The sequence below is a fragment of the Nyctibius grandis genome, chromosome 15 (genome assembly GCF_013368605.1).
Source record: "Nyctibius grandis isolate bNycGra1 chromosome 15, bNycGra1.pri, whole genome shotgun sequence".
Classification (NCBI taxonomy): Eukaryota; Metazoa; Chordata; class Aves; order Nyctibiiformes; family Nyctibiidae; genus Nyctibius; species Nyctibius grandis.
The window spans coordinates 9494612-9521935 of NC_090672.1; the positions used below are offsets into that span (position 1 = coordinate 9494612).

At 37.1% G+C, this 27324-nt stretch overlaps 1 protein-coding gene across 7 annotated transcripts; it reads left to right on the forward strand.

The window, feature by feature from the left end:
* Nucleotides 1-815: 815 nt before the first annotated feature.
* RHOT1 (ras homolog family member T1) lies at nt 816-27143 on the forward strand. 7 transcript variants are annotated; one of them, XM_068413012.1, is made up of 21 exons: nt 816-1010; nt 3660-3718; nt 5957-6038; nt 7271-7314; nt 8122-8175; nt 8537-8589; nt 9133-9241; nt 9827-9928; nt 11385-11483; nt 11912-12020; nt 12961-13081; nt 13786-13870; nt 14257-14402; nt 15018-15118; nt 15369-15499; nt 15854-15937; nt 16706-16825; nt 17169-17371; nt 18629-18751; nt 24375-24518; nt 26021-27143. In XM_068413012.1, exons 1-21 carry the CDS (start codon nt 974-976, stop codon nt 26136-26138), a joined length of 2124 nt encoding a protein of 707 aa, XP_068269113.1. In that variant the 5' UTR covers nt 816-973; the 3' UTR covers nt 26139-27143. The 7 variants fall into 7 exon arrangements, with proteins under 7 accessions (XP_068269113.1, XP_068269114.1, XP_068269116.1 ...); XM_068413013.1 differs by having other exon boundaries at nt 17172-17371; XM_068413015.1 differs by lacking the exon at nt 24375-24518.
* Nucleotides 27144-27324: the final 181 nt, after the last annotated feature.

Here is a 27324-nt window from a genome sequence, read left to right on the forward strand (position 1 = left end):
GCAGCAGACTGAAAATAGAGTTCCCAAGAAGCAGAAGCTTTTTCAGGAAGACAGTGGCATTCCAGAATGAACACAAAAAGGCGAAATTTAATGTGAATAAAGCATGTGGGATTCCGCTAGCTCATGTAGCCAAATGGAGCTCCATGGCTTTTAAAGTCATTGACAGAACTGCTGATAATCTTCAAGGTTACTCTCCTTTGCTGTCACTGAACACTCTGAAAGCACTTCGGACTAAATGCACATCTGTAAGATCCCAGAGGTGTGTGTATCAGCTTCTACAAGAGTGGGAGCAGCTCGCTCTGGGTGTTGCCAACACCGTAATGCACAGCTGCTGCCTCTTGTTCGGACTGAGGTGTCCTTTCCAGGTCCCTCTGAGAAGAACAGCGACAGCACGATGAACTCACTGGGCACCTCTAATTTTCCATATCCCACCTGCACCGTACTGCCCAGGAGCAGCAATTTGTTATGGTTTGATCATAAACTACCACACAATTTTAAAGGGAGTGTGTTGCGTCGCTTCTGATGTGTTCCAGCGCATGGACGCGCTCCCTTGGCTGGCGCACCCCCGCAGCCAGCATCGCTTCATTACGGTACATGAAATCCGCATCACGGCTACTTAAAGGCAGACACCGGGGTCGCGGTCCCAGGGGAGCCCAGAGCAGCGTCCCCTCAGAGGGCGCAGCCTCGGCCCGCGCGCTGCCCGCCCTCCTTCCCGCCCGGGCGCTGAGGGGCGCCGGCGCGACCCGCCTCAGGGCGGCGCGCGGCCTGGAGCGCCCCGCGCAGCCGCACGCAGGCGCGCGGGCCGCCGCCACCGGAGCTGTCCCTCACGGGCCGCCGTAGCCTGCCCGCTTCGCGGCGGGGAGGAGGCGGCGCGGGGGGGTCGCGGCGTGAGGGGATCCCAGGCCGCAGCGGCTGCGCTTCCCCCGCCGAGCCCGATGTGAGCCGCCCCGCGCCGGGGCCAGGGAGCGGGGCCATGAAGAAGGACGTGAGGATCCTGCTGGTGGGAGAACGTGAGTGCGGGAGGGGCCGGGCAGGGCGGGGGCCGCGGCTGCGGGGCAGGGCGGGGGCCGCCGGGGTGAGGGAGAGCTGCTGTCGCCATGCCGCCGGCTGTCAGATCGCCCCGCTGCTGCGGGCCGGGAGGTCCCTCATCGCTGCCCGGGCTCCTTCGCCTTGGGGCCGTGAGCCCCGCCCAGGGCGCCCGGGAGAGGAGGGGAGCCCCGGCCCTGCTTGGCTGGCAGAGGTCGGGGGCTCTGTGACCGCTCCGTGCTTGATCGCGGCGGCGGGAGGGATGCGCCGGCGGGGCCAGGGGCCGGTGCGTGCGCTCGGCCCGGAGCTCCCGGCTTCTGGCGTCCCTTGGCTGGGTACCGCGCTCGCAGCATGGATTTCAGTTTGCGGAGTTGGTGCGCTGCTTGGACGTCCCTGGAGGGGAAAGCGGGATGAAATTCGTGCCCTGTATTGGCCCACGTCCTGTTTAAACTGTTCTTTGTGGAAATCAAACTTAAATCGTTCTTTTTTACTGAGTCTGGAGATCATAAACAATTCTGTGGCCAGATGTGCTCCAGGCGGTTATCAGTCGGGTGTTGTGGACTTGTGGTTAGGACAGGGCCAGGGAGTCCAGATCTCTGCTTCTGCCATTAACTTACTGTGTGACCTTGAATAAACAGCACGTACTTATGTGCATGCCAAAGTTACAGTGTGTCTGTGTTTTTTCATATGTTCCTAAAATTATGTCCTTAAGTTCACACTTAGGTACCCAAATAAGTCGCTAGGCTTTCAAAGATACAGCTTCTTACTGATGTAAATAGCAACACGGAGGTTCTGTTTTGTTAGTTTGTAAAATGCATTTAAGTTCCTTACAGGTACTAATAGCACATAATTACCAAGTGTTATTAGTAAAATTACCCAATTATACTAAGAATGTAGTACTACTAACAAAGCTTTCCTGATAATTGAATGCCTTATACATATTTATAGTGCATTTTATGTAGTTATTTTATAGTGGAGGTTGGCTCTGTCTATACTGCCTAGAAAGATCCTCTGTGACTTTCTTTAGAGAGAATTCTTCAGGGAGATGGTACTATGCAGAAAGAATTAACTCGTTAAGCTTGTATTTGGCTAGTTCTACAGGACAGTTTAGTTAGAAATGTATTTGTGCATTTGAATACACAGCTGAACTCTTCAGAATATACACCTAATTTACCTTACTTTCTTTGGCAGTAGTGTGTTCTGAACTGGCTCTGTGCAGTGGTTTAAGTACAGGTGTAACAGGTGCTTTGATTTGGCAGTCAGGTTCACAGCGTGTTCAACTGAAAATTTCAAAGATACAGGTCTCTTAAATATAGCAACATGTAGTACATGGCACATATCAGGGATTGTGAGCATCTTTATAGTATATTTTTGTTGGAATTGTAATGAACAGAAGGGAGAAATTTGTTTTATAAATCAGTAAAAGTTGTCAGTTATACTGTTAGTACTGTTTTGTATACATGTGTTTTATATATATTAGTCTGAAACCACAAGTTAGTCTAGACCAGGTAATACTTGATAACAGCAGACGGTCAGGTTCAGGCTCTGAAATATCATGTGAAGACCTTTTGTTGCAAGCCTGTTCCAAAACACAGCCTTTTTCATCCCCAGTGTCTACATTTTAGGTTTAAGATTGTTTTAGTCTTAGTATTCAGGGTGCAAACATCATTTTTTTTATAGCTAGTAATTTTCAGAATATGTTCATGTTATTTTATGCAGCATGACCTAAAAGGCTTACATAGGAGGAAAAAGACAAGTTAATTATCACAAAGTGCTGTGCTGTTTTCTTCATCCTAGTCAGCCAGTATTGTTTAGGCTGTTACTTCTAAGACTATAAACAGAACTGGAAAGGCAAATGGTTGACCTAGATTCAAGTAAAATAAACCAAATATCCACACTTGAACCTATGGATTTCCATAGAAGACAGCTCTAGAACACTTGGAAGTGTATCAGAAGCTTCTAAATACTGAGCATCTTTACTAACCGGCAGTTCATAATCTTCTATTTTCAGTCATATAACATTAATGAAATTACTTTCTATATCTCAAAGCCAACATGTTTTGTCACCATTTCAAATTAAAGCTGTCTTGGTCAGGTGCAAAGTGTGCTGCACCATTTTCAGTAATTATCTAATAACTTGCCTATCAGAAAAGTACTTATCTGTGGAAATAGGAGAGTTTTTAAAGTTCTTTTGATTCTGTCAGGATGAAACTTAAGATGTGGTTTATGCAGGAGGACACCTGGCAGTGTAAATTAGGGTTTTAGCTCATGTGAGTATCTTTGATGAAAACACAACCATACTGCTGTTAAGAAGCCTGCATCTTACTGCTCTCCAGCTAGTACCGCTGGTGAAGAATTTACAACTGTCCTCCCTAAGGAATTCCCTTTTGTGCAAGACCAGGATTTGATTCCCTTCTGGATGGAATGCAGAAGTGTGAAATGGATCTTAAGGTTTTACAATAAAAGAATTATGAGAGAATTGTTGTCATCCATATTTAGTGTGTTTAAACAATAGTTAAAAAAAGCTTTAACATGGTCAGTTGGAAAATGTTTTTAAAATACTTGCCATTTTAAGTTGGGATGCAACTATTGAGTGTAACATTATCTAATCTCTGTTTTTAATGCTTTTGCAGCCAGAGTTGGGAAGACATCACTAATTATGTCTCTTGTCAGTGAAGAATTTCCAGAAGAGGTAGAGCATCCTGATTTGTTTTCTATGTTTTATTTCTATCCTGTTGTATAATTTTTTCAAAGAGTAAGTTAATAGGCTCTGCTTTAAAATAATGTTTCCTATTTAGAAAAAAATAAAGTCTAAAACTGGGAGAGAGGTGTAGGTTAGTTTAAATATATCTCTGCGTGAAGATCAGGAATTTAAATTTTACCTAAATTCCTTTATTGCTTTTCACGTGGTTATTAAACTAATTTTTTGATATCTGAGGAATGTTCGTGTTTTTTTAAGCAGTTGAAACTGATCATAACTGGCAGCATATTTCAACATTAGACACTTGTAAATGGGAAAGTGCTGAAAGAGGCAAGACCCTCTTTTTTTTTTGAGTGTTGTCTATGAAGAACAAGTAGATTGAAAAATGAAGGAGAATGAGGAATTAAAATGGCACATTGTGTAACTTATACTTAGCCATTTTTTGTAACTGAGACGTTGCCTTTGTTTCTATTTTTGAAGAATGTTTTCCTGACTGTTTTGAAGTAAAAAAATGCTGAAAACTTACTGCTTTCTTCCAGAATAAAAGTAAAGCTACTTCTACATTTTATTCTTTTAAAAGAGCAGCACATAGTTCTCTTTATACCATGAAAAGAGCTGCAGCTGCTGCAAATAGTTAAGCTTTTTACATATAAACATGAATGTTTATTTTTTCTGATCACAAGTCTTAAAATAGACATCATGTGCTGCTCTTTGAATCTACACTGTGCTGTGTTTAATGCAAATCAGTAGGTTACCACAGTTCATGAGTCAAGATTAGATTGTTAACATAACTGAATTTAGTTCCCAGCCTTGCAGGTAAAAGGGAGCTCCAGTTTCTGTTTGTTCTTAAACTGCTCAGGGACCCATTCCTTTGACAAGTTGTTTGTTGATGTATTTAATGAATTGTAGGCCTCTGTTCACTTCTCAGCTTCTTCCCACTGTATAATGTAGAATATTTCTCTAAATGCATGTTGAAAGAAAAAGTATCATTTATATATAACACAAAATCTTCCTGAAATTACAGAAATAACTTAAACAAAATACTGCATCCTATATAAACTGCTGAAAGAGACATGTACAATTCCTGCAGGTCAGTCATGCAGATCAGAGCTATACGGGTGTCTGTAACAGGCATTTCAGACTTTGAAATAGTGTTTAATGTACTGGGTATTATCAATAATCATTCTTGATGAAGATGTAAATAGAGCCTGAAACTTTACAAGGAGCCATTCTTCCAGTGATTGGCTTCTCTTTTTTCCCTTTTTTTTATTAAAAGAAGACCAAAGTATCATGACAGTTCAGTGTCAGCAGGTAAAAGGCAAGAAATAGCTGTGCAGGAAGTTTTCATTAAAATTAGGTTTAAGTTCATTCTTCCTGAGTATGGATTAGTGTTCTCTGGAAAAAGCACCCAGCAATCATAGCTAGTTTACAGTATTTTGCAGAACACACTTTTTATTAGTATTATGTTTTGCTTTGCAGGCTTTTCTAAACTTAATGTTTAGCACTCTGTCAGAAGCAAGGAAGTTGTCAGGTTATGATTATGTAAAAACTGAGACTTGTATTTTGTCTGTCATGCGTGTTTGCTGTATCTTGATATTTCTTTTTTGTTCAAAAACTCGTGCTGTTCACAGGGGTAGTTCTTGTACTGATTTCAGCAGGAGTAGGATCAAGGTATCTTATGCAAAAATTAAAACCTTTAAACATAGATTAAGCAGTATTTAATTTGTCAATAATGGCATGCTAACTCTGATGTTACTCTCCTGCTAAAGAATGTGTAGCCCTTTGAAGTAATGGGTTGAATTTGATAACAACCCAAATTTTAGAACCTTTTTATATATGACATTTTTGTTTAAAGTAAATTGCAATTAAAGTTTTGTTTATAGCTTTCACTGTTATAGCAGCTCTCTATAGGTAGTTTGGTATAGCGGATTTGAGTTTTACAGAATCATTCATTAAATCCCTTAACAACATTGCTTTCTTGCAAAGCGTGCAGGAAGTTCCTTATTCAGTAGATAGACCCATAAAGGTGAGGAAGTAGCAGTGACTTTCAGTACGTTGCAAAAAAAAAAAAAAAAACCAAAACCAAAAGTACTTGAACTTCTATAATAAGCTATTATATTTAAAGCTGACTAATTGACAGGTGTATTATAGTATATGACTGGTTTTGACCATCTGGATTTTGTGGATTATCTTTAAAGGCTTTTTCTTGCTGTTTCTTTACAACCCAAGGTTCCGCCACGAGCTGAAGAAATCACCATTCCAGCTGATGTCACCCCTGAAAGAGTGCCAACCCACATAGTGGATTATTCAGGTAAGGACTGCACGATACCGTTACTGTTTGACTGATTCGATATGGAATTGTTTATCTAACTCAGTAGCCTCTTTAGCAGTTGCACTGGTATGGGACCAAAGCTGTGTGTAGGAAAAGACTAGATTAAAGTAGAAACTCATGGGATAAAACTAAATCGGATGATGATGGCTGGTCCTGTTAATTCAAAGCCTAACATTAACTGCTGTCGGTACTTCCATGAAAGACAGTGTAGCAATATTCCAGTGAAGTTAGTGTTCTTTGTGTGACAGACATATTCACAAGCTCAGACAAAGGCGGGTACTTTCATGGAATTCAAAACTATTTTTCTTTTTTTTCAGTGAAGAATTTACTAGAGTGCAGGAGACTTTACATACATTATATTCTATGTCTTTCTAGATTTCTAGGTTTGGACACCTTATCCTTTTGTGTCACTTTTATATTTTGTATTTTTCTTTTCTGATATATTCTGATCTCCTTGACCTTACTGAATAGATACATAGGCTCTGTATCAAGGTTCCTATGCTATCATAAATACATGCAACTGTTGCACAGCTAGAAAAATCCTCCCGCCATTTATAACAGAAGCCAAGAATTGGGCCATTTTAGCAGATTCCTTCCTGCCTTCTCTCTCCCACCACTGCTGAGGAAGTGTCTTTGGTGTGTTTATCTATTTAGAACAAAGAAATAATGCGGGGTTTTTTGTTGGACTTGAGCTTAAATATATGTGGAGTGAGGTTTTTTCCTATTGGATGAAATGTTTCATAGATTTGGTTAATAGAAGCTTGGTCTCACTCAAAAAAAAATCATTGACATGGCAATAAAATTAATATCTGTTAATAGTTAGGCCATAGTCTGTTGTAAAAGTTTACATTATAGAACAATGTTGCTAGTTATTATCCCAGGAAGGGGCTGTTGATAAATGTGGATGGATGCAAACTATGACTTATTTCAGAGAGAGCCTGTCTACAAATGTAATTATTCCTCTTTAAAATAGCTGCTAAAAAACTTATGTGCAACAGACTGTTTCTGTCTTGTGAGTTAATGGATCAGTTTCATTATTGTTACAGCAGAAACACTCTTTAGTGCCTTTTATAAAAAGACATTTAAATAATGAGCTTTCACAAGGCTGTTTTGTGAGTATTGTGAAATACCCTAGTTCAGTTTCTTAGGTTTTTCAGTTTTGTTCACAAAAATATTTAGTATTAATGAATGGCTTGTTCTGTTGAATGCAGAAGCAGAGCAAAATGATGAGCAGCTTTACCATGAAATATCACAGGTAAGTGTATTTTAGTGTTTACTAGAAAATAGTTTCTGCTTTTGGAGAGGTCTTTCCTTTTAAGTTCTCTGCATTAGATGGGCTTCAGTTTGAATTGAAGAAAAAAAACCTCTCTTGCTTTTTCTTGCTTGGCATTTCATTTTGTTTTGTTATGTGCCCTGTGCTATGGTAAACCTTCCTCTATTTAAGAAAAGTAGGTACTGCCACTGGGTTGATGAATTGAGCTTAAGCTTTGTCCTTCCAAGTGAAACGACAGAACCTAAATATCTTTTAATGAGTAGGCCAAGGGGTTGACAGTTTTTGTAAAGAAATAATCCTGCCCTGGAAAGATCCATTTCACTTCGTTCTGTCATGTTGTACTGTTGCATTTATGAACAGCACAGGACTCTTGGTAATTTTATAATTCCTTCTGTTTCCTATTTTCAGTTCTTTCTGAGCACCTTTGTGCATTTTCTGTACAGTCTGTCGTGGTGGTGGGTTCCACTTCTGGCATTTAGTTTGGTGCTTGAGTGGAGGCTGCAAATTATGATTCTTCAGTTTAGATTTCTTGGTAGCATAGGTCTCACTGCAGGCATAAACTGTGAATGTCACACTGCAAGACAGGCTGTTTGTCACTTCTCAACATATAAATTACTTGGTTTAAGCTGTTGTTCAGGCTACAAATAGCTTAAACAAGTCAGGGACACAGTTTTTGACTAATGGTGGGACTGTTGTTACTCTGATGTTGTTACTTACGGTTCTTAATTGTCTCTGCTCTAGAGACTCTAAACACTGGAATTCCATGCCTTTCCTTTCTTTTCATTTTAGGCAAATGTGATTTGTATAGTATATGCTGTTAACAACAAGAATTCTATTGATAAGGTAACACATTTTATCCAGTTATTGCTTGAGATGTAACTTGTGCACTGTTAATTGTTGGCAAGCTGAAAACTGTATGACACATTTAAAATGCATAAGATGGTGTTTGAGATGAAGTTGTCAAGAGAATGTACAGATGTATTATTGCTTCTGGTCCATTTCAACATCTGAGTTTTCAGTTGTTTCAGTCATCTGAGAAAGTTGCTCATTAATCAGTTCTGGTTTTTATTTGTTTCCTCCTTTGTGGGTAAATATGTGCAGCCTTTGGAAAGAAGCAGTAGCAGTTGTAGTCAGACTTGTGCACGGTTCAGTCATATTAAATTTGAAAATGTGTTTTTCGTGTTTGTTTTTAATCCCACTTTAGGTAACAAGTCGATGGATTCCTCTCATCAATGAAAGGACAGACAAAGATAGCAGGTGCATAAGTAAAGATGAGAAGTGTGAATTAGGCTGCACATCGATGGGTGTCAATGGACAGTGTTGAGGATGTTAATTGTTTAAGAAAATCAAATTCTAAACGTAAAGTTTATATAAGAAGTCCAAGCAACAAGAGATTTAAAGTATGTAGGTCTGTTACATATGCCAGCAATGCTATTTATTTTGAATTTCCTGGGCAGCTTTTACCAGGTGTGTTTATATTTGTTATGGTATAACTAGTTTTGACTACATGGTCTGTATAGCTTTTCTGCTGATGCTGGTTATGTATAATAACAATATGATTTGTTACTTTTAACTGTGTCATTTTTGTAGTAACAACAAGAAGTACATTTCTGTCTAAGTGTGTATCAAAACAATTTACTTAAAACTGCTGTCATTTAGTTTTGCCTGTTGGCTGCCAGTGATATTTAATTACATCATGAAAATAACATAACGGCTTCTGGTGGGAGGTAGAATGCTAAATTAAGATAGATCTTTCTATCCCTCTGTCTTTAAAGCTCTTAACCTTTTTTTTGTTTTCAGGCTGCCTCTTATATTAGTTGGGAACAAGTCTGATTTAGTGGAATATAGCAGTATGGAAACTATCCTTCCCATTATGAATCAATATACAGAGATAGAAACATGTGTAGAGGTATGCAAGACTTTCTGAAGTTAGAATGAGTAACAAAAAATACATTATTGCCATGCGTGTATGGCAACTTTTTAATAGAAAAGGTGATTTTTTTTTTTTGTTCAAAATAAAATATTCAAATATAAGTCATTATCATCCTGAGTTTATATGTTATTTTTCTTTAGAGAAGATTACACTATTGTATAATAAAATGTTACTGTCAAATTCTTCTAATATTTAGAGCTTCCTCACAGCCTTGCCTTTAGCAAGTTATTTTAAATTTAATATTAAACAAGACAGATGTCTGCAAAGCATTAAAAATTGAATTAATATGTGTGGATATGCCTCTCTATTTTTCTTTTTTTTTCCCCCCAAAGTAGATAAAACTTTTTGATTTCTCTGTTCTTGGTATGACAGCAAATTGTAGTGAGATCTCCTTTCTTAATTACTGAACAGGTACAGGGGCTACATTTCTTTTTTTCCAAAACAGCACTGTACCCACAAGAGGGGGCTAGGTCTTTAAAAGTTTGCTGCTTGCTTAAATTTCAGAAGAAATCGCCAAATAGTCAAGAAACTAGCTAATCAATGTAAGGATTTCTCTTTCAGTGTTCAGCCAAAAACTTGAAGAATATATCTGAGCTATTTTATTATGCACAGAAAGCTGTTCTGCATCCTACAGGTCCTCTTTATTGCCCAGAGGAGAAAGAGGTATTTACATGTAGATTCTAAGAACAAATAATATAGGGGGGGAGGGAAGTGAATCACTTTCCTGTTCTTTCCTTTTCAGTGGATTTTGCGCGTCTTAGTGTGTGTTCTGTTACCGCCACCATACCCCCAAATGTCAAGCATTATATTCCAGAACCATGGTGATTGTTTTGTGTTGTATTAATCCGATATGTCTTTCCTTTTCATTCAAAGCAATGAAGACAGTTTTTTGTTGCCCATGTGAACTGCAAAGTAAAATGAGAAGCTTTGGTAATGGCTTTAAGTCAAATGTAATGTGAACAAAATTGTGTTCAGTTCTCCTTTAGATACACATTTCACAGTAACTCCGCTTATTTCAGGGAAAATACTCCAGACTTGGCCTGATTTAAGGGAAGGAAATTTTCTGAGCATCTTGTGAGACTTTGGCAAAAGGGATAAGAAACAAATGGTGTGGCTGGTTTTTAAGTATCACAGGTAGTTAGCTGAGCATATTATGGAGGAGTATGTTTTTTTTAAAAAACATTAATTTAATGGGCAAATACAAATCTCTAAATGTGACCCCTGTGGAGTATTGGACAGTAGGAAAGTTGCTTCAATCATAACTATTTTATTAAGTAGAGAACCAGAGAATAACCTTGTTTTGATTTCTTCCATCAGAATCATCTTTATGAGTTAGTAATGTTGTGATAAAATTGTTGTGCTGAAATCTTTTTGGTTTTCCAAAACCAATCTCTATGCAATCTGTGTGACCTCTATGAAGAGAAGAGTCCATCATCACTGTAGTTGTTGGGAGAGAATTACCAGTGTCTGTTTTCCTTCACTCGGAAGGTATCCCAGCAATTCTTTTGTCATAGAGGTAGTCCGTATGATCAGTGCTTTGCCTGGTAGATGAATGAGCCCTGTGAAGATTTTCAGTGTTTGATGTTTGAAGCCTTCTGAAGCCGTAGTTGAAATGGTGAATAGAGATAGTGTGCTTGTTTAGAAAGAGTTGACTGTAGTTCTAGAGCTGTTTGTTTTTGCAAGGCACTGCGATTGCAAGGCCTTTTTTTTCCCCACCAAAAAATGTTTTTTTTTGGGAAAAAAAAAATCATTCAGTTGTTTGGTTTTTTTTTTTTAAAGCTTTCTGCAGCAATAAGACTGAATTTAGAGAACGACTTCTTTTTTTTTAATAACTAAGCAGTGCCACCTTCAGCTTGTGAAGAACTTGAGGCTCTTCTAATAATTGAATAGAATGACATTTAGTGTGGAATAATTACTTTAAAGTTACAAATATAAATTTGCTAGATTTTGTTTCCTCTTGCTTTTTATTTTTGTCTATGTGTGTATGAATGTCTCTGTTCTAAAAATGTAAAATGAAGGCTAGTATTTGGTTTAATGTGATTGAGCTACGTGATGTTATTCAGTGTAATCTTTTTATATTCAAGCCTAGAAAGATACTGAACTTTCTTTTATTCCTTAGATGAAACCTGCCTGTATAAAAGCACTCACTCGCATTTTTAGAATTTCTGATCAGGATAATGATGGTACTCTCAATGATGCAGAGCTCAACTTCTTTCAGGTAACTCTTTTGCTTATCTTTTCACCATGCTTTATAGTTGAACTGTATAATTCTAGAATAACAAGTTATTGTTTTTGAAGGAACAGTAGTAAGGTAAATTGTAAGGGAACTGGGTCTAAATACTAAAAGTCTCAAATGCAGCATAAAAGAGTGGATCTGTAAAATGGAAATGGCGTTGATTTTATTTCTAACCATTGTTCAAGTTTTAGTTCAAGAGCAAAATAAAAAAAAAAATTTGTTTAAATGTACAAGCTCTGATGCTTGTATTTAAAAATAAAATAAAGTTTGTACACCTTTATTTCCACTAAGACATTGGATTGTCCTTTACCAGCTTACCAGAACGTTTAAGGTTGCATTTCATAGAGAACATGCTGTTTGTCCAGCTTAGTAGCCAGTGGTCCTAATGTGCTCTTTTTGGTTTTTGTTAGAGAATTTGTTTTAATACACCACTGGCACCTCAAGCTTTGGAAGATGTAAAGAATGTAGTCAGGAAAAACCTAAGTGATGGAGTTGCAGATAATGGATTAACATTAAAAGGTAAGCCTTATTTAACTCTTAAAAGATGTGCCTTTATACAGTTTATAACCATTCTTACATAAAAAAGCTCGTCTTTCGGAATAGGATCTCTATCTCGATCCTTTTGGACTACAATAGCTGGGTGTAGTGGCAGTATGATATCAAAGGATGATTAAACTGGGGAATAACAGGGTGAATAAAATAAGGTCTTTCTTACTTCTTGTCGGAATCCGAATAAGTATACTGATTCAAAAGAGGTCGTCTCCTGGATAAATCTGTATCTTGTCTAGGCTCACTGGCTGCAACACTTGCCAGACACAACACGTTGCTGACAACATTTTAACAGCTATGTTGTACAGATTTGCTCAGACCATATGGCAAAAGTGAAAGGAGAAAAAACGTTTTCTTTCTGAGCATCGATGTAACTGCTTCGCTTGTGGAGCTTACATATGTAATAGGACTCGTGAGAAATTGTAAAGAGCGGGAATCTTAAGGCATAGCCTTACTAAACAGTGAAATCTCAGTGTTCTTTAAGCCCTGGAAAGTGCTGAACAAAAATCCTACCCAGTTATTTTGGTACAGGAAAACTAAAGACAGTCTCCCATGAGACTGCTCTCCAGACTTCTTGCTAAGGCTTACTTCTTTGAATTGTTGAAAACATAGCTGTATGACAACAAAGACAACAAAGTTCTTCTAAAATGCTAGTACTGAAAGAAGCAATCAACAACAGAAACCAAGTGGGTTGTTTTAAGGAAACAGTTCCTTGGAGGACACTTTTACAAATAACACAATTTCTGAACCTTCATTCTGTGTAGACAATGCTGTAATGTCACCCAGGAGGTTTAGAATCTGAATGAGTATTTCAAGCTTTTTTGTTTTCAGTCTGATACTGATTCTACTAAAAATATTTGTAGCAGTTAAAGCACTTCAGGGCCTTAAGATTTCATCATTTGATTTTTAGGTTTTCTTTTTCTGCACACACTTTTCATTCAGCGAGGAAGGCATGAAACAACTTGGACTGTTTTACGTCGCTTTGGATATGATGATGACTTAGAGCTTACACCAGAGTATTTGTTTCCTCCGTATGTATCACTTATTTTAGCTTTCTTTAACTTACATGAATTTAATTTATGCTGCCTCCTGCTTTGGCAGGAGGAAAGGGTTATTGTAGTGTGTTTATTTAACACATTGGTACATCTCCCTTACTTTATGACCTATCAGCCAAAATCTTCATGTGACTGAAAATTACGAAGGAAGAACTCCTGTCTCTTGTGCCTAATCATGTACTGCTATCTCTCTTTATAAGAAAGATGGCAAAAGAGACTTTTAATACAAAACTGGAACATAAATCTGGTATGTGGCAACAAATTAGAAAAGGCTTGTCAATATTTTCATAGCACTTGAGATCCTTTGAAAATCCCCAGAGTGAAAGGTTAAGAGATCAACCAGCTCTGTGGCTTCTTTTCAAAAATGTAATTACATAATTTTCTGTGGGAAAAAAAACAAAACAGAACAAACCACAAAAAAAACAAACAACCAAACCAAACAAAAACCTGATCAGTATGTAGCTATATATCATGTGATACACAAACACTCACTCATAATTTTAGAATTCCTAATAAAAAGTATGTGCTGTGATATCTTTAAAGATAAATTATTAAAGCTAAAAGCAAAGATCAAGTACCAAATGTTGTAATTCAAAAAGTCTGTATTTTGAGTTTTAATATTGTGTATTTCATAAACACAGTTAACAGTTCTTGTATTTGTTTTTGTTTTCAATAAACAGACTAAAAATTCCTCCAGACTGCACAACAGAATTAAATCATCATGCATACTTGTTTCTTCAAAGTATTTTTGATAAACATGATTTGGTAAGCTTTTAGTTTAAATGTGTGTCCCCTTATACTTAAGAGGCTTAGTTTGCTAGCAATTTTGCTAGTAAAAAGTGTGTTTTTGTCTCTATGTCATTTCATTCAGAAACTGGCTCTGGCTTAAGCTATGCAGTCAAAACTATCCTGGTGTTTATATTTCTGTTTGCAAGGGGAGTTGACAGTTATAGTTGTACTAGCAATTTTTTTTAACTAGCTCATGTATTTAGTCTTACTTAAAAAAAAGAAAAGAACAATGCTTAAAAAGAAAGCCGCTCAGTTTCTTATAGCCAGTTTCTTGAATCTTGCAAGCATACAGCAAGAAAATATCAGTTTAGACTAGACATGAATTAAGTGATTTATGTTTGATATCATATGCTTGTTTTCAGGATAGAGATTGTGCTTTGTCTCCCGATGAATTGAAAGATTTGTTTAAAGTCTTCCCTTATATGCCATGGGGACCTGATGTTAACAACACTGTTTGTACAAATGAAAGGGGATGGATTACGTACCAAGGGTTTCTCTCTCAGTGGACGTAAGTGTAATGTATTACATTTTAGTAGTGGAGAACTTTGGGTATGATAATGCGTTTGTAGGTTCCTCTTAAAAATCTAGTAGAAATAGTGGAAGTTTAATAGCTGAAAATTGACCCAAGCAGTCAAGTTTTTATTAGCTATCCAGTGGCCTAATCTTCAGATAGTTGTTATAACCTGTTCAGGATTTGGCCACTATTTAGTGCTATCTGTGAAGAAGTGTCTCTTCAAAATGTGGAAATCTCCCTGAAACTAGCCGAAATATTCATTTCTGTTGTTCTGCTCTTTAGAGATGGTATGAATAATGGAGTTCAATAATGAGGTTTCTTTCCTATTGAAAATATGGAAAATGAAAACATTTGCTGAGACAAAAAAATGTGGTGTAGGTTGATAGGCCTCAGCAAGTACTGCCTTCATAGTGTCTTGCTGACTGTTAAGACTGGTAAAATTGCTGCCATTTACCTTCAGAGTGCTTTTGTCCTTCAGTACTGCATAGTGCCAGGAATACTTCTGTCATGTCAGTCTGGAGATAGGAGGAAAAAATTGTTTCAGTACTGTAAAGAACTGGTGTCACAGATGCTACCAATTTAGAAACTTCTGTTTGTCCCCTCTGCTAGACTAACCACATACTTAGATGTACAGCGTTGCCTGGAGTACCTGGGTTATTTAGGCTACTCAATACTTGCAGAACAAGAATCTCAAGCATCAGCAATTACAGGTAATAATAATAAAAAAAAGATACAACTTAGGAATTTAAATTTAGAAACCTGCTCAAGAGTAAATTGTTTAAACAAATGGTCTGTCTTTTTTCACTTATATTCTTTTTTACTTTCTGCTCAAGTCAAACCTTTGATTTAATATTTTTGATTGTTTTGTGTGCATTTTAATGCAAGTGGACAATTATTTCACGTTTTCACATACATACATGCATGTACATCTTGTAAAAAATATTTGTGTTTTTTCAAAAGTAACAAGAGATAAAAAGATAGACCTCCAGAAAAAACAGACTCAGAGAAATGTTTTCCGATGCAATGTTGTTGGAATGAAAGGCTGTGGGAAAAGCGGAGTTCTTCAGGCTCTTCTTGGAAGAAATCTAATAGTAAGAAACTTTTTGCTTATATTCACCTATATATGCTTTTGAGTTAAACAGCAAAACTAATTGTTCTTAGAGCTTTACTGTGTATTACTGAGTTTGGAGAGTTCTATGAGGGAATATAGTATTATTGGGAGGGGTTTGGTGGTTTGTTTTTTTTTTTTTTTTTTTTTTAGCAAATAGTCAATGGCTATTGCATGCAACAACTACTTGTACATCATGGATTACAGCTATGTGTTTACTTGCAAAATAAACGACAGATTACTGTAGTTTTCATTAATAAATGGAGTAAAACAGCTGTTCAAATCTAACTTAAAGGGGCAAGTTGCTGTGGTCTAACGTGAAATTCTGCATTTTCAGAGACAGAGGCAAATACGTGCAGAACACAAATCTTACTATGCCATTAATACAGTCTATGTATATGGACAGGAAAAATACTTGCTGGTAAGGTTGCCTCATTATTGTTTGCATATGACTGGTTTATCTTAAAATTTAGTGAATTATTCAGAGCCTTCTGCAAACAAATTTCTGCTTTAATTCTCTCTTCTTCATACACATGGATCCCCCCGCCCCAACTTGTTTTCCAGCTCAAATAACTTCTGGTTTTACATGTTGCTTGTACTTTAAACTGAACCTGTTCAGGGCCTGTTATTTTTGAAACCTTGACCTAAGTTGTACGGAACCCAGTCCATTATGTTTATGCTGCAGAGCATCAAATTATAACGTATGATAAATCATCTGCAAGCAATCTGCCTACTCAGTAAAGAAGAAACTGTCACGTAGGGTGATTTGGATGGATAAAGTTAATCTTCAGTGGGTGAAATACTTTCTTTAAAGCCTGTTCCACTGTAGTTTTCCTTCATGATAATATATCTTTCTTTGTTTTCCAAAATCTAGACCTCTGCTCTGTGGTTTTCTCCTCTATAAGATGAATGCCAGTTTCTGTGGGATTCTAAGACTTTGTGTTAGAAGTAAATGTAACTTTTTATGCTGAGGTTGTGATTGCCTGCAGATGTGATGTTAACAGCTCACATATGTTGCCTGTATGGTAAATTCCTACTATTTCTTTTTCGTTAATTCTGCCTGTTGACAGCCCATTAGTTCTAAGGATACATAAAAATGAGCCATAAAAATTATGAGAAAAAGTTACACAATTCCTTTAACTGCATAATGACAAAGCTTTTCTCCCTCTCTGACCGTCTGTTTTCCCAGCTACATGATGTCAGTGACTCTGAATTTTTAACTGATGCTGAGACCATATGCGATGCTGTCTGCCTGGTATATGATGTCAGTAACCCTAAGTCCTTTGAGTACTGTGCCAAGATTTTTAAGGTTTGTATAGTTTACATATACAAACCTTTACATTTATGTATATTTTTTCACTGACAAAATATTCAGTATCAGTTACTGGTCCTATATACAAGTTCTAGTGCTTAAAAGGCATCTTATTTATGAGTGCTGGTTATATATGGCTGATGTATGAATAACAAAACTGCAGTTTTAATGCAAAGCTAACGTCTACTTGTCTATATAAAATATTCTGCTTCTAGAAATGCCTGACTGACTTCAGTACAATGAATATATCTTAATGCTGCCGCAACCTGTTCAACTCAGGCTGTTGCAGGTTGAATGTATCATGTACTGTTTCTTTCACTTTTTTTTGTTAAATTTGCAGCAGCACTTCATGGATAGCAGAATACCATGCTTAGTGGTAGCTGCAAAGTCCGACTTGCATGAAGTTAGACAGGAATATAGTATTTCTCCTGCTGAATTCTGCAAAAAACACAAAATGCCTCCACCTCAAGCCTTTACTTGTAATACTGTTGATGCACCGAGTAAGGATATCTTTGTTAAACTGACAACTATGGCAATGTATCCGTAAGTACTTGAACTGTTCTGTTTTTCATATTGCATGGATCACGCACAGTACCACTGCATGTCATTGTTAGCCACGAGGATGGAACTGCCTCACTGAGATTTAGCAACAGAGAGACATAAGTGACTTGAGTAGACTCTTCAAATTGTTTCAGATTGAGAAAGTTGGTATTTATCCAACGTATAAAGCAGTGTCAGCTATTGTTGCTAAGGTGTTTTTTAAATAATACACTACTTCAGCCAGCTTGTGTTGCAAATTCCAATGAATATGTAGGGTTCTGTTTGGTCCTTGTTGTGGATGTGTAACTCAATATGTCAGTATTCATATCTTTTTTTTTTCCCCAGGGTGTTTATTACTATGTTTATTACTATTCAGTTCATTAATCTATTAGATCTTACTTTTTTTTTTAATAGAATTTCTGTATAAACGCCTTTTGGGCTTCTGATAGAAGATACTTAAGCTCACGTTCTTCTTCACTACACATCTCACTGTTGCTAAGCTCACTTTGCATCTCTTTTTTTGGTGGGTGGAGCTTTTAATATAGTGAACAATACATAAATATTACAGCGGATGGAGTCTAGTATGACAGCTGATATTTGCTTTAAATTAGATAGAACTAATGTCACTTTCACCCAAAATAATAGGATTTTAAAAAAATATTTTAAACTGAATTTACTGAATTAGATTTGTAAAGCTTTTGTTTTCTTTTTGTTCTCTTGTATTTATTTTGTAGCGCTGGAATACTGGGAAACCACTAAAGTGTAGCACTGACCAAATGTCTTGTCATATCAATATTCCTGCTTCTCCCTCAGTTTTCAAGCATGTGTGTTTGTTAGGGTGGGAAAAGTAGAGGTAACTGTCACTTTGTAAAGTGTGCAAAGTGGTAGAAAATGTGGCTTACTTTCCTTTGAAAAAGGGGTGTTATCTATTGCTGTGCAGACATACTCAGAAGCCTTTAGATGCTTTCCTTACAAACTTAAATAAATTCAGCAAACATTTTGATTTGTGTTTGTGCTTTGCTATGAAGATCTGTGTACGATGGTAATGCCAAAATGTCCAAGATATAGAACACCTAACCTTAAAATTCTGCACAGCTGTAGTTGTACCCTTGCTTCTCCAGCGTATTTTTTTTTCTCCTCTCCTTACTCATTCAAATGTACCTTTTATTCCTAAATCTCTCTTGGTTGTGGCACAGTCCTAATGTGCACCTGATTTTATGAGCAAGATTTCAACTCCTGTCCTTCTGTGTGTTTTCGCAGCCATGCCCGGTTACGCTGTATGTGCGCCTGCAACAGGTGTACATTTTGCATCTGTCAGAACTTCCTCAACTCAGACTTGCTGCAATCTGTAAAGAACAAACTCTTCACTGCAGTTCTTAACAGGTCCTTAACTTTATTTACTAGGTACCAGGTGTGCTTTTAAAATAAAGGTTTTTTGAGAAAGCAATTGGTAACCTTATATACTGCAGATTTTTCACTCCATATCCACTAAATAGGCAGATACTTAATTTAATAATTGTCATAGAATTGTCAAACTTTGTTTAACTTGATGGCACTTTTGGTCTTTTGAGCTTAGTCCAGTGATTTCTTTGAAACATTACCAACTTGATAGTTGATTCAGGCACTTAATGATTGCAAAAATACTGTGGAGGAATTAGGACCGTGTTGTTAGTGAACTGGTAATGGACATCAAGTAGTGTCTATAAATCTGTTAATGTGTCTCACTTGAGACGTTATACGTTTGTTTAGTATTGATTAGAGGTGGTGCCTCTTAGATACCAGTTACAAATATTTTCGTAAAGGCACAGCTTGGCTTACAGCAGCATCGTATAACGTATTACGTTTGTAATTGCTAGTTTGATATTGGGGAATTCATAGAATTTCTGTATGTGTGTGTGTTTTGCTTGGTTTACACAAAGAGTGGGTATTTTGTGTTTAAAAAAAAAAACAGAGCTTTTAACATCCAGTTCCTCTCTGTATAGAATGCAACATGTAAGAATTGGTAAATGGTTAAACATTTGCATTTGCAGACACTTTGGAAAAAACAATTGGTAAAGAGAGAGAACTTGTTTTCAGCATTGAAAACAGTGCTATACCTTGTCTTGTGTGTACTGCAGGCAGCTTTTGACACACGATTTACTAACACCTCAGCACCTGTCATCACACCTCAGCAAGTGGGAGTTCAAACCGAACAATTTTTGTAGTGCAGTGGTTCTACCTATAAACTCCAAGGTTTATAGCCGCCTTGGAGGCTTATATGATAAATGTGATTCTTGGAGGCAACTATGATAAATGTGTTTATTTGGAGGCCATGGTTAGAACATCCTGACATGCTACTGGTCTGTGTATGTTACTACTTTTTACTGTTTTCAGATGTACTTGCTCAAAGTAGAAGTGGCTGTCTCCTTTAAATGCAAGTTACACACACATAGGAGGCCTACTGATATTACCCATTTTGAGCATATTTGTGAAATACCACTTTAATCCAAGGCAGAAGTGTTAACCACAGAGTGAGAGTTCAGAGAAGGGTGAAGAACTCGTTAGCTTAGGAAAAGACTGTGAATATGAGTGAGACTGTTCATGCTGCATCTCTTCTATAGCAGTCATCCCTTAGATGAAAATCCCTTGAAACAGCAACCTCTCTGCATATTGTTGCTCTAAAACTTCTTTCATGGTCACCGCTAGAAAATCCCAGCTCTTCATTGTTGAGGCTGAAATCACCTCTATAACGCAGCCTCATTGTGGCTGTCTCTCGTATGGGCCTGTGGTTTTTTTGAGTCCTGCGTTAGACATTGCACTTCCTTCCTCTGAAATGCTGTCAAGGACTCAAGGTATTGAAATCTTTTATGAGAAGTCTCGAGATGCTGTCATCCTTGTCACTAGATAGTGTGGAATGAACAGAGGACTCTATTGCTGCCTAAAAAAGGCTATAATTCAAAGTAAGGAGAATTCCTCATAGATTTTTCTACTGACCCTACAGAAAGGAAAAACCACTTGCTGGAATCGCTTTGTCTATAGTCATTCAGTTAGTCACTGGGTTTTGTTGCAGGTTTCCAGCATGCTCACTTCATCTCACCGACTCTCTTCCTAGTTAGCTCTTCAAAGGTGTTTCCTTACCGAACACGTTGCCGCAGGTTATTCACCATTCAGTACGTGGACTCCTGTATAACTGCATAGATAATAGAGATGAGATACCTGTAAACAAGAGGGAGAAGCTCCTAACTGTAGACTTAGGAGGGTAGAGATGGTTTTCTTGTTTAAAAATGTTAGCTCCTTAGACGCATTTTTAATCTAATGATTTGTGATTAGATTAGAGAAAGCATTTGAATCAAGAAGGATTTTCCAATGTAGTTAGTTTATATAACTTTTCTTATTTTGCCTTTACAAGTGCTTACCATTAGGTCACGTAGTTGGGCAAAAGTTAGATAAATGGTGGGTAAAGGAGGTTTCTCAAGAGTACTTATTCTCCTGATCCCTTCCTGTTCTGAAGCTTTAGACAGTGGAAGTAGGTGAACTGAAATTTTTCAGATTGGACCCTTCCTGTATTATTTGTTGCAAAGTAATGCTTAAACACTGCTACAAAGGCAAAAATATAATATCACATTTGAATATTCCCAGTTCAGTAATTAAAGGAAGAACATTGCCTCTATGCAACTGAAAAACCTGTTCATGCCCACCTTCAGTTTCTCTTCTACGGACAAACTTCAGAGACTCTCCTCAGGGTTTGTAGGCTGTCAGAAAGGCAAGTTCAGCAAACGTGGAAGTTCAGTTTGGGGATGTTTATTGTGCAGGAAGAGGATTGTTGGTTTGAACTACCCAGGATCACACTTTTTTGGTTCTTTGAGGAAGAAGGCACTGCATTCAAAGCACTGTACATGCATGTATAAGACTTGTTACTATCCTGTAGTATTTTTATTTTTTTAATTTGTTCTTTCCTTTAGGTGTTCATTTGTATTTGTCTGGCTGGCACTTAATCTCTTCTTACTACATTGTTTTACCTCTTTTTAAAAGCAAGGTTTCTGCTTGTGTCATTCTAACTCTTTCTTCAATGATGAGCTTGGATTTTTGGCTTTTTTTTAACTCCAGAGCATCAATTTCAAGTGTGTTTTTCTGCTTTCTTGGTTAAATCATTTGTTGCCCTTTGCTTGTATAGTAGTGGCATTTTTCTGTCAGCTAAGTTCATTTCAAAATAAAATAATTCTAATGCATGAGAATTGTGGTGTTCAGTGAGGGAGACTTCTCAGAGCATGTTTTTTCTTTCTTATAAAGTTTTTAAATATTGTGAAATAGCAGTGAAGTTCTACTTGCATATAAAACATGGTTGCTTCAGGAATTATTTGTAAGATTTTTTTTTTTTCCCTATGAAAACCTTCCTTCTGTGAAATTAAAGTTGAGACAATAGTTTCATTTTCCTGTAATAATGGGAAAGTTTTAAGAGTATAACCCAGGATTTATTTTTCACTATGTGCAGCATACACAGATTATTTTTCAAAACTATAGTAATCTAATTGCAGAAATGTATCCCTGTACTTAGGTGTCCCCTAAATTAGGACAGTATAACAATATTTTACTTAGCTGTTTTCCTCCTTCTCTAAACTGTTTAATGCCCCATACTGAGTAGAAGTTTGCAAAGCTGTCCCCCTGGTTTCTCTCCAAGTAGAATATATTGATTTGGCATTTTACATCCTTTTTAGGTTTTGTAGATAATAAGATGCACTTGGAGCTTTTCACATTTAATGCATGGGGGAAAATTCTATCTGTTGGACTTGGTTTGCATGCTAGGAAAATATGTGCCTGAAGGGAAGCTGCAGCAGCTTGCGCGTGTTACGTGATGTTTTTGGAATTCAGTTGCTTATATTTTATTGTTAGAACCTACTGTCTGTCAGAGCAGGCTGCTGCTGCTTGCTGGCTGCATTAACTTGCTTATAATTCTGGTGTGAGTAGCCGCGTGACTAGCCTGTTGGCCTCACCACTGTGCTTTTAAAATGCTTTTGTAGTTAATGCAGGAATGTTTCTGAACTTTCATAGTTAAGGTTAAACCTTCCCAGACCTGGGATTCTTCTGCTGCTGACACAGGGAAACGTGTCAATATTGGCCTATAACTCAGCAATTTTCTGTGTGTAACCATGACAGGCATGCTCAGTTAACCTCTTGATAAGTGCATGTTGCAAACGTCTTGTGAGTTGTTAAAGCCTCTTAAAAGAAAGACTACAGATTTCAAAGATCTTACTCAACAAGTGACAAGTTACTTGACTCATTATTAGGGGTAGATTGGATACAAATCTGTCTTTTTTTTTTCCAAAACATGCATTAAAATCTGAATTTTATGCCAAAGGCAAGATTTCTAGACTTGTATGTGTGGAACTAATTCTATGATTAAATACACACACCAATCTATTTGGGAAGTTTGGAAGCTAGCTGTTATTACTAATAAGCAAGAGTTTCAAATACAGCTTCATTTGTGGGGTCCTAATTACTATTCTCTGTGTGTGTGTGCCCATCCATATACAAGTTTAACCCTTGGAGAGAATAATTTTTCTAATTCAGAGTTACTCTCTTACTACAGGGCAGTAATAATTTCTACCATTGGTGAAAATTAGTTTCATGAACAACCACACTGAAATTAAATTTGAGGAGTATTTATTGAAGAGGTAGAATTTTTCAGTATGTATTGAGAAAAGTTTTTGTGCCTTGTAGCCACTTTTGTGTCAAAGAACTTGTGTTGGAAACAAACGATCATCCTTTTTTTATTATTTCAGAAGATATTTTTTTTATTCCTTTAATAGCAGCTAAACGATACTAGGGATCAAAGTTGCAAAAATGGAATTTCTAACAGCATAAGGAACACTTAAAGAAGAAAAATCGGATTTTTTTTTAAAGGTGTAAAACAGTTAGACATCCGTAGTGTTCTGAATTTCAGTAAGTATTTTTGGGCTGAGATGTTCAGAGGGCCCTAATTGTTTCTTGTTGAAGTCAGTAGGTTTCCTTGAGGTTATAAGACATCGCTGTGTAGATTTAGTTCCTTTATTTAAATGAAAGAGTCAGTTACTGTTAGGCTTAGAAAAGGGATCAGAGTCAATTTACTCTCCCTTTAGAAATGAAAAGAGGATTTTATCGTGACTGAGAATGTATTCTTTTTAAAAGGATGAAGCATGGTCAGCAAGTTTCTTGCATACCATTAAATATGGACATGTGCAAAAGTCAAGGCAAATTATAGACAGGAATCAGAAAATCTAGATGTGAGAGATTGTGCTTTACAAGGCAATGCAAAAGCATTCATTTGCAGTTTAAACAGTGATTTGCACTTTTAAAGGGATGCTTTGTAAATTATACGAATAGTTGGGCATTTGAATTAACCAAATTAAACTTGAGAGTTGTTAGTTATACAAATATTTGCCCAACAGAGCTTGTCACGTAATCTATTAAAATCATGTTACATACAAGTGGTTTATTTTACATACACTGATAAGTTTTATAATTACAGATCTGAAGACAAGTGTTTTATAGTCTTTTACCTTAAAAAACTCCCACAAATGCTAAAGCTCGTAGTAGTGGTAAAAGAGAGTCTTGAATTGGATTATCAACAGTAATGAGATCTTGTCAGTTTTAGGGCTGATGTGTTGGGGTCATTCCAGTGTGTGTAGCACAGGTACTCTAGCTCATGCCTGTGGTGCAGGAGTATTGCAGTATCCTGTCAACACATGAAACTTGAGGCTTTGGGGATGGAGTGGGAAGACATTCAGTTTCTTAAGCCATTTTCTTTGTCCTTAAAGCAACGGCATTTAGCTACATAAAATCGTATTTTTTTTACTTAGCTCATCAAAAGTACAAACTCCATTTATTTCTGTTTTTCCCCAAGCACTAAGTTTTTAACAACTGCACAAGAATCGGGGGCTAGATGGCTAAAAATTATAAATTCTCTGGGCTTTGTCATTTGGGCATATTTGAGACACTTGCTGTTGTTGAGCCATGCTATGAACTGCAAACTGTGCATGTGTGTAAAAAGGTTAAGACCCTACATAGATGAGTTGGGGGCCATGCTGTTAGCAGACGAGGAGAGCAGTATTATGCAGCAGGTGCACGCCGTCAACTTTGTAGAAGATTCCATCTTCATGGAGTCATCTCTTGGTCCACGTTTACTTGAAGACAGGTAACAACAGCCAAACTAAGGTGACCTTGCCATTGCCTTTTCCCTTTCTTCCCCTCAGCAAACCACATGACATCTAGTTTGCAGTGAGTTTGTTGAAACTAGCTGTAGAAGAACTAATGCTTGCAGGAATTCATTAATTTGATCTGTTCCATAACCCAGCAAGATATTCTTAAATAAGATTAGGATTTTTTTAGAGACCAGCTGTGTTTTGCTGTTTGTACACCAAAGAGCCTGTTCTTCAGCATGTGGTATGACAGTACACTGATTATCTGTATGGCTTATATTGCTCCTGCAAGCGTCTACTAAAGAATACCCTAAACTGGTTTTGTGTATTTTGATAGCAAGTAACAATTCCTGCTTTATTAAACAGCCTGTACGCTATAGCTCTGCAGTTCACACTACATGAACTCTCTTGTGCACCTTGTATGCTTAGGATCTCTGTATGCTCCTTGTACTTAATACTCCTGCAGTGTTCACTGAGTAACCTGTGATGATTAATACAGGCTAAAATACGTAGGCTAGTGAAGTTCTGTTGTAAGTTCTATCTTAAACAAAAGCAAACAAACAAACAAAACCTTTACTATTGTTTAGGAACTTCTTGTGCTTTGAATTATGGCATTTATGATAACTTGTTTTAAACGGTAGCTCCTGCTTTATGGTAAGCTGTCATACTCGAGACTACTTTTGAGGATGGCCAGCCGTGTTTAACTGAGCATGCTAACAGACTTCTTGCAATATTTGGGAGAGTTGGGTCATTGGCTGTCTCTACTGTCATGCAAGATGTGGCTTTTTATGTCATACAGTCACTTCATACTCTTGTTACATCTTGTCTTTTTCTGTTAATGCCATTGTCACTGCTTGTTTCACCAGCACTTTCTCTTAGCTTTCAGCTTGGTATTGGGTGACTGTTTCTATTGCTGTTTTTGTGACTGTACTGGGAAGAAAGGGATTTACAGATGGTTCTTTTGATTCTAGCTTTTGGAAAAATATTACTTGCTACTTGTCAGTAAACTTTTTTGGGAAGAAGTGTAAGTAGGTATTCAACAGGACTGGAAAGTTTTTCCTGGAAAAGCAGAAATATGCAAACTCAGCATTTAAAAAAAAAAAAAAAAGATTTTGCTGGACAGAGTTGTTCTCACTATGGGTTATTAATTATTTGGTAGCTATTTTTGTTTTCCTTTTCTGAATGCTTGCTGGTACTCTCAGAAAACACACACTGCCCTCCCCACATTCATGACTAATGATCTGCTCCTGCATTTCTCTTCACTTGTGTGAGCTCTCTGACTTTGTTGAGATCTACTAATGTCATCAGGGCTGCAGATCAAATTTTAAGCTTTTAAGAAAAGTAAAATGACTGTATAAGTACTTGTAAGGCTGAATTGTAAGCTGCTTGCCTGTGACAAGTGTAGTGATGAATTTCCAAAAGCAGAGTAGTTTAGCACAAGTTGTCTGATATTCCTGTCATGGAATTGACCTGGTTTTGTATGTGTGTTAAATTTTAGGCATGTGACACAAGCGGACCTCAAGAGCTCTACATTTTGGCTCCGAGCAAGTTTTGGTGCTACTGTCTTTGCAGTGTTGGGTTTTGCTATGTACAAAGCATTACTAAAGCAACGATGATCTGAGAAGAAGCACTTCTGGCCCTACCAAATAACAAAAAAACTTTTATGTACATTCTGAATGCTTTAAATTCTGCTAGAAATATTTATATATGCAGAGTTACTTTATTAATATTTGTAATTCATGCATAAGATTATTTTAAATTATAGCTCTGACTACAGTATTGCGTAATGCGTGGAAAAAAGAGTTGCATCTTGACAGCCAGCTAAAATGGCTTAACTTGTGAGGCCAAAAGGGAATTTGTTGTAAATAACCTGTACATATTAAAGCAGTAAGACATTGCTTCCCAAAAAGCTATTCAAAATACTGTTCTTAGATGTTTCACCATGGTGACATACTACTGTATAGTTGAAATTCATTTTCAGTAGAGTAGGTTCAACTCAAGGATCATTTCCTGAAGGATTGCTTATTTATTTCACATTCATCTGAAGTGGACTATAAGCTATACCAGGCAGAATTTGTGATTTTCATTCTTATCTATTCTTTTTAACTGATGAACAAATTTCCCCACTAACGATGTATTTCAAGAAAAAGTCACTGTTGCTCTCCTGGCCTATGATTTTGTACGTTACATGACCAGTGACATATTTAGCAGTCTGGTATTTCTTTTAAAAGGAAAAACTAAACTTCAAAACCTGCCAGAACAATTTCATATGCTGTGTGTAATCTGTGTTTTTCATTTTCCACAATGTTGTGTTTTATAACCCTTATGAATCAATGAGCAAATTTGTATATTATAAATGTTTATAATTCAAAAAGTGTTGCTGTTTAATTTCTCACATCTGTCAATCATACCTGTTGAAAGCTGATTAAAATAGTACACAGTGCCTATTCTACTGTAGTATATTAGTTGCATGGATCACAGTGCATTCTGTAACTGGCTAAAATTACCTATAGACACAGCTTTTTTAATGGTCAGGAAATAAAACATTAATTCCTCATGACAAACCTATTTTTCCATTGCTGGCCTTTTCAGGTATTTCAATAAAATAACTGTGTACTGTGTTTGTGTTTATCTTTTTCTTTTTTTTTTTTTTTGTTTCCCCTTCCCCTGCCCTGAAGGTGGTCCTTATAAAACCTAGTCCTTTATCCAAGAGAATACTGTCAGTGCCTTCAGTTATTGGAGCTTAAATGTCTTGGCTATGTAATTTCTTTGATTTGTCTTATGACTCTGCTGCCTCCATTA

Bases quoted from the DNA above. Each gene is read 5' to 3' on its own strand.
- RHOT1 (XM_068413012.1), top strand. From the start codon at position 974: ATGAAGAAGGACGTGAGGATCCTGCTGGTGGGAGAAC. The intron at 3,719-5,956 runs GTAGAGCATCCT...TTACAACCCAAG, and splicing joins GTGAAGAATTTCCAGAAGAG to GTTCCGCCACGAGCTGAAGA. The intron at 7,315-8,121 runs GTAAGTGTATTT...TTTTCATTTTAG, and splicing joins TTTACCATGAAATATCACAG to GCAAATGTGATTTGTATAGT.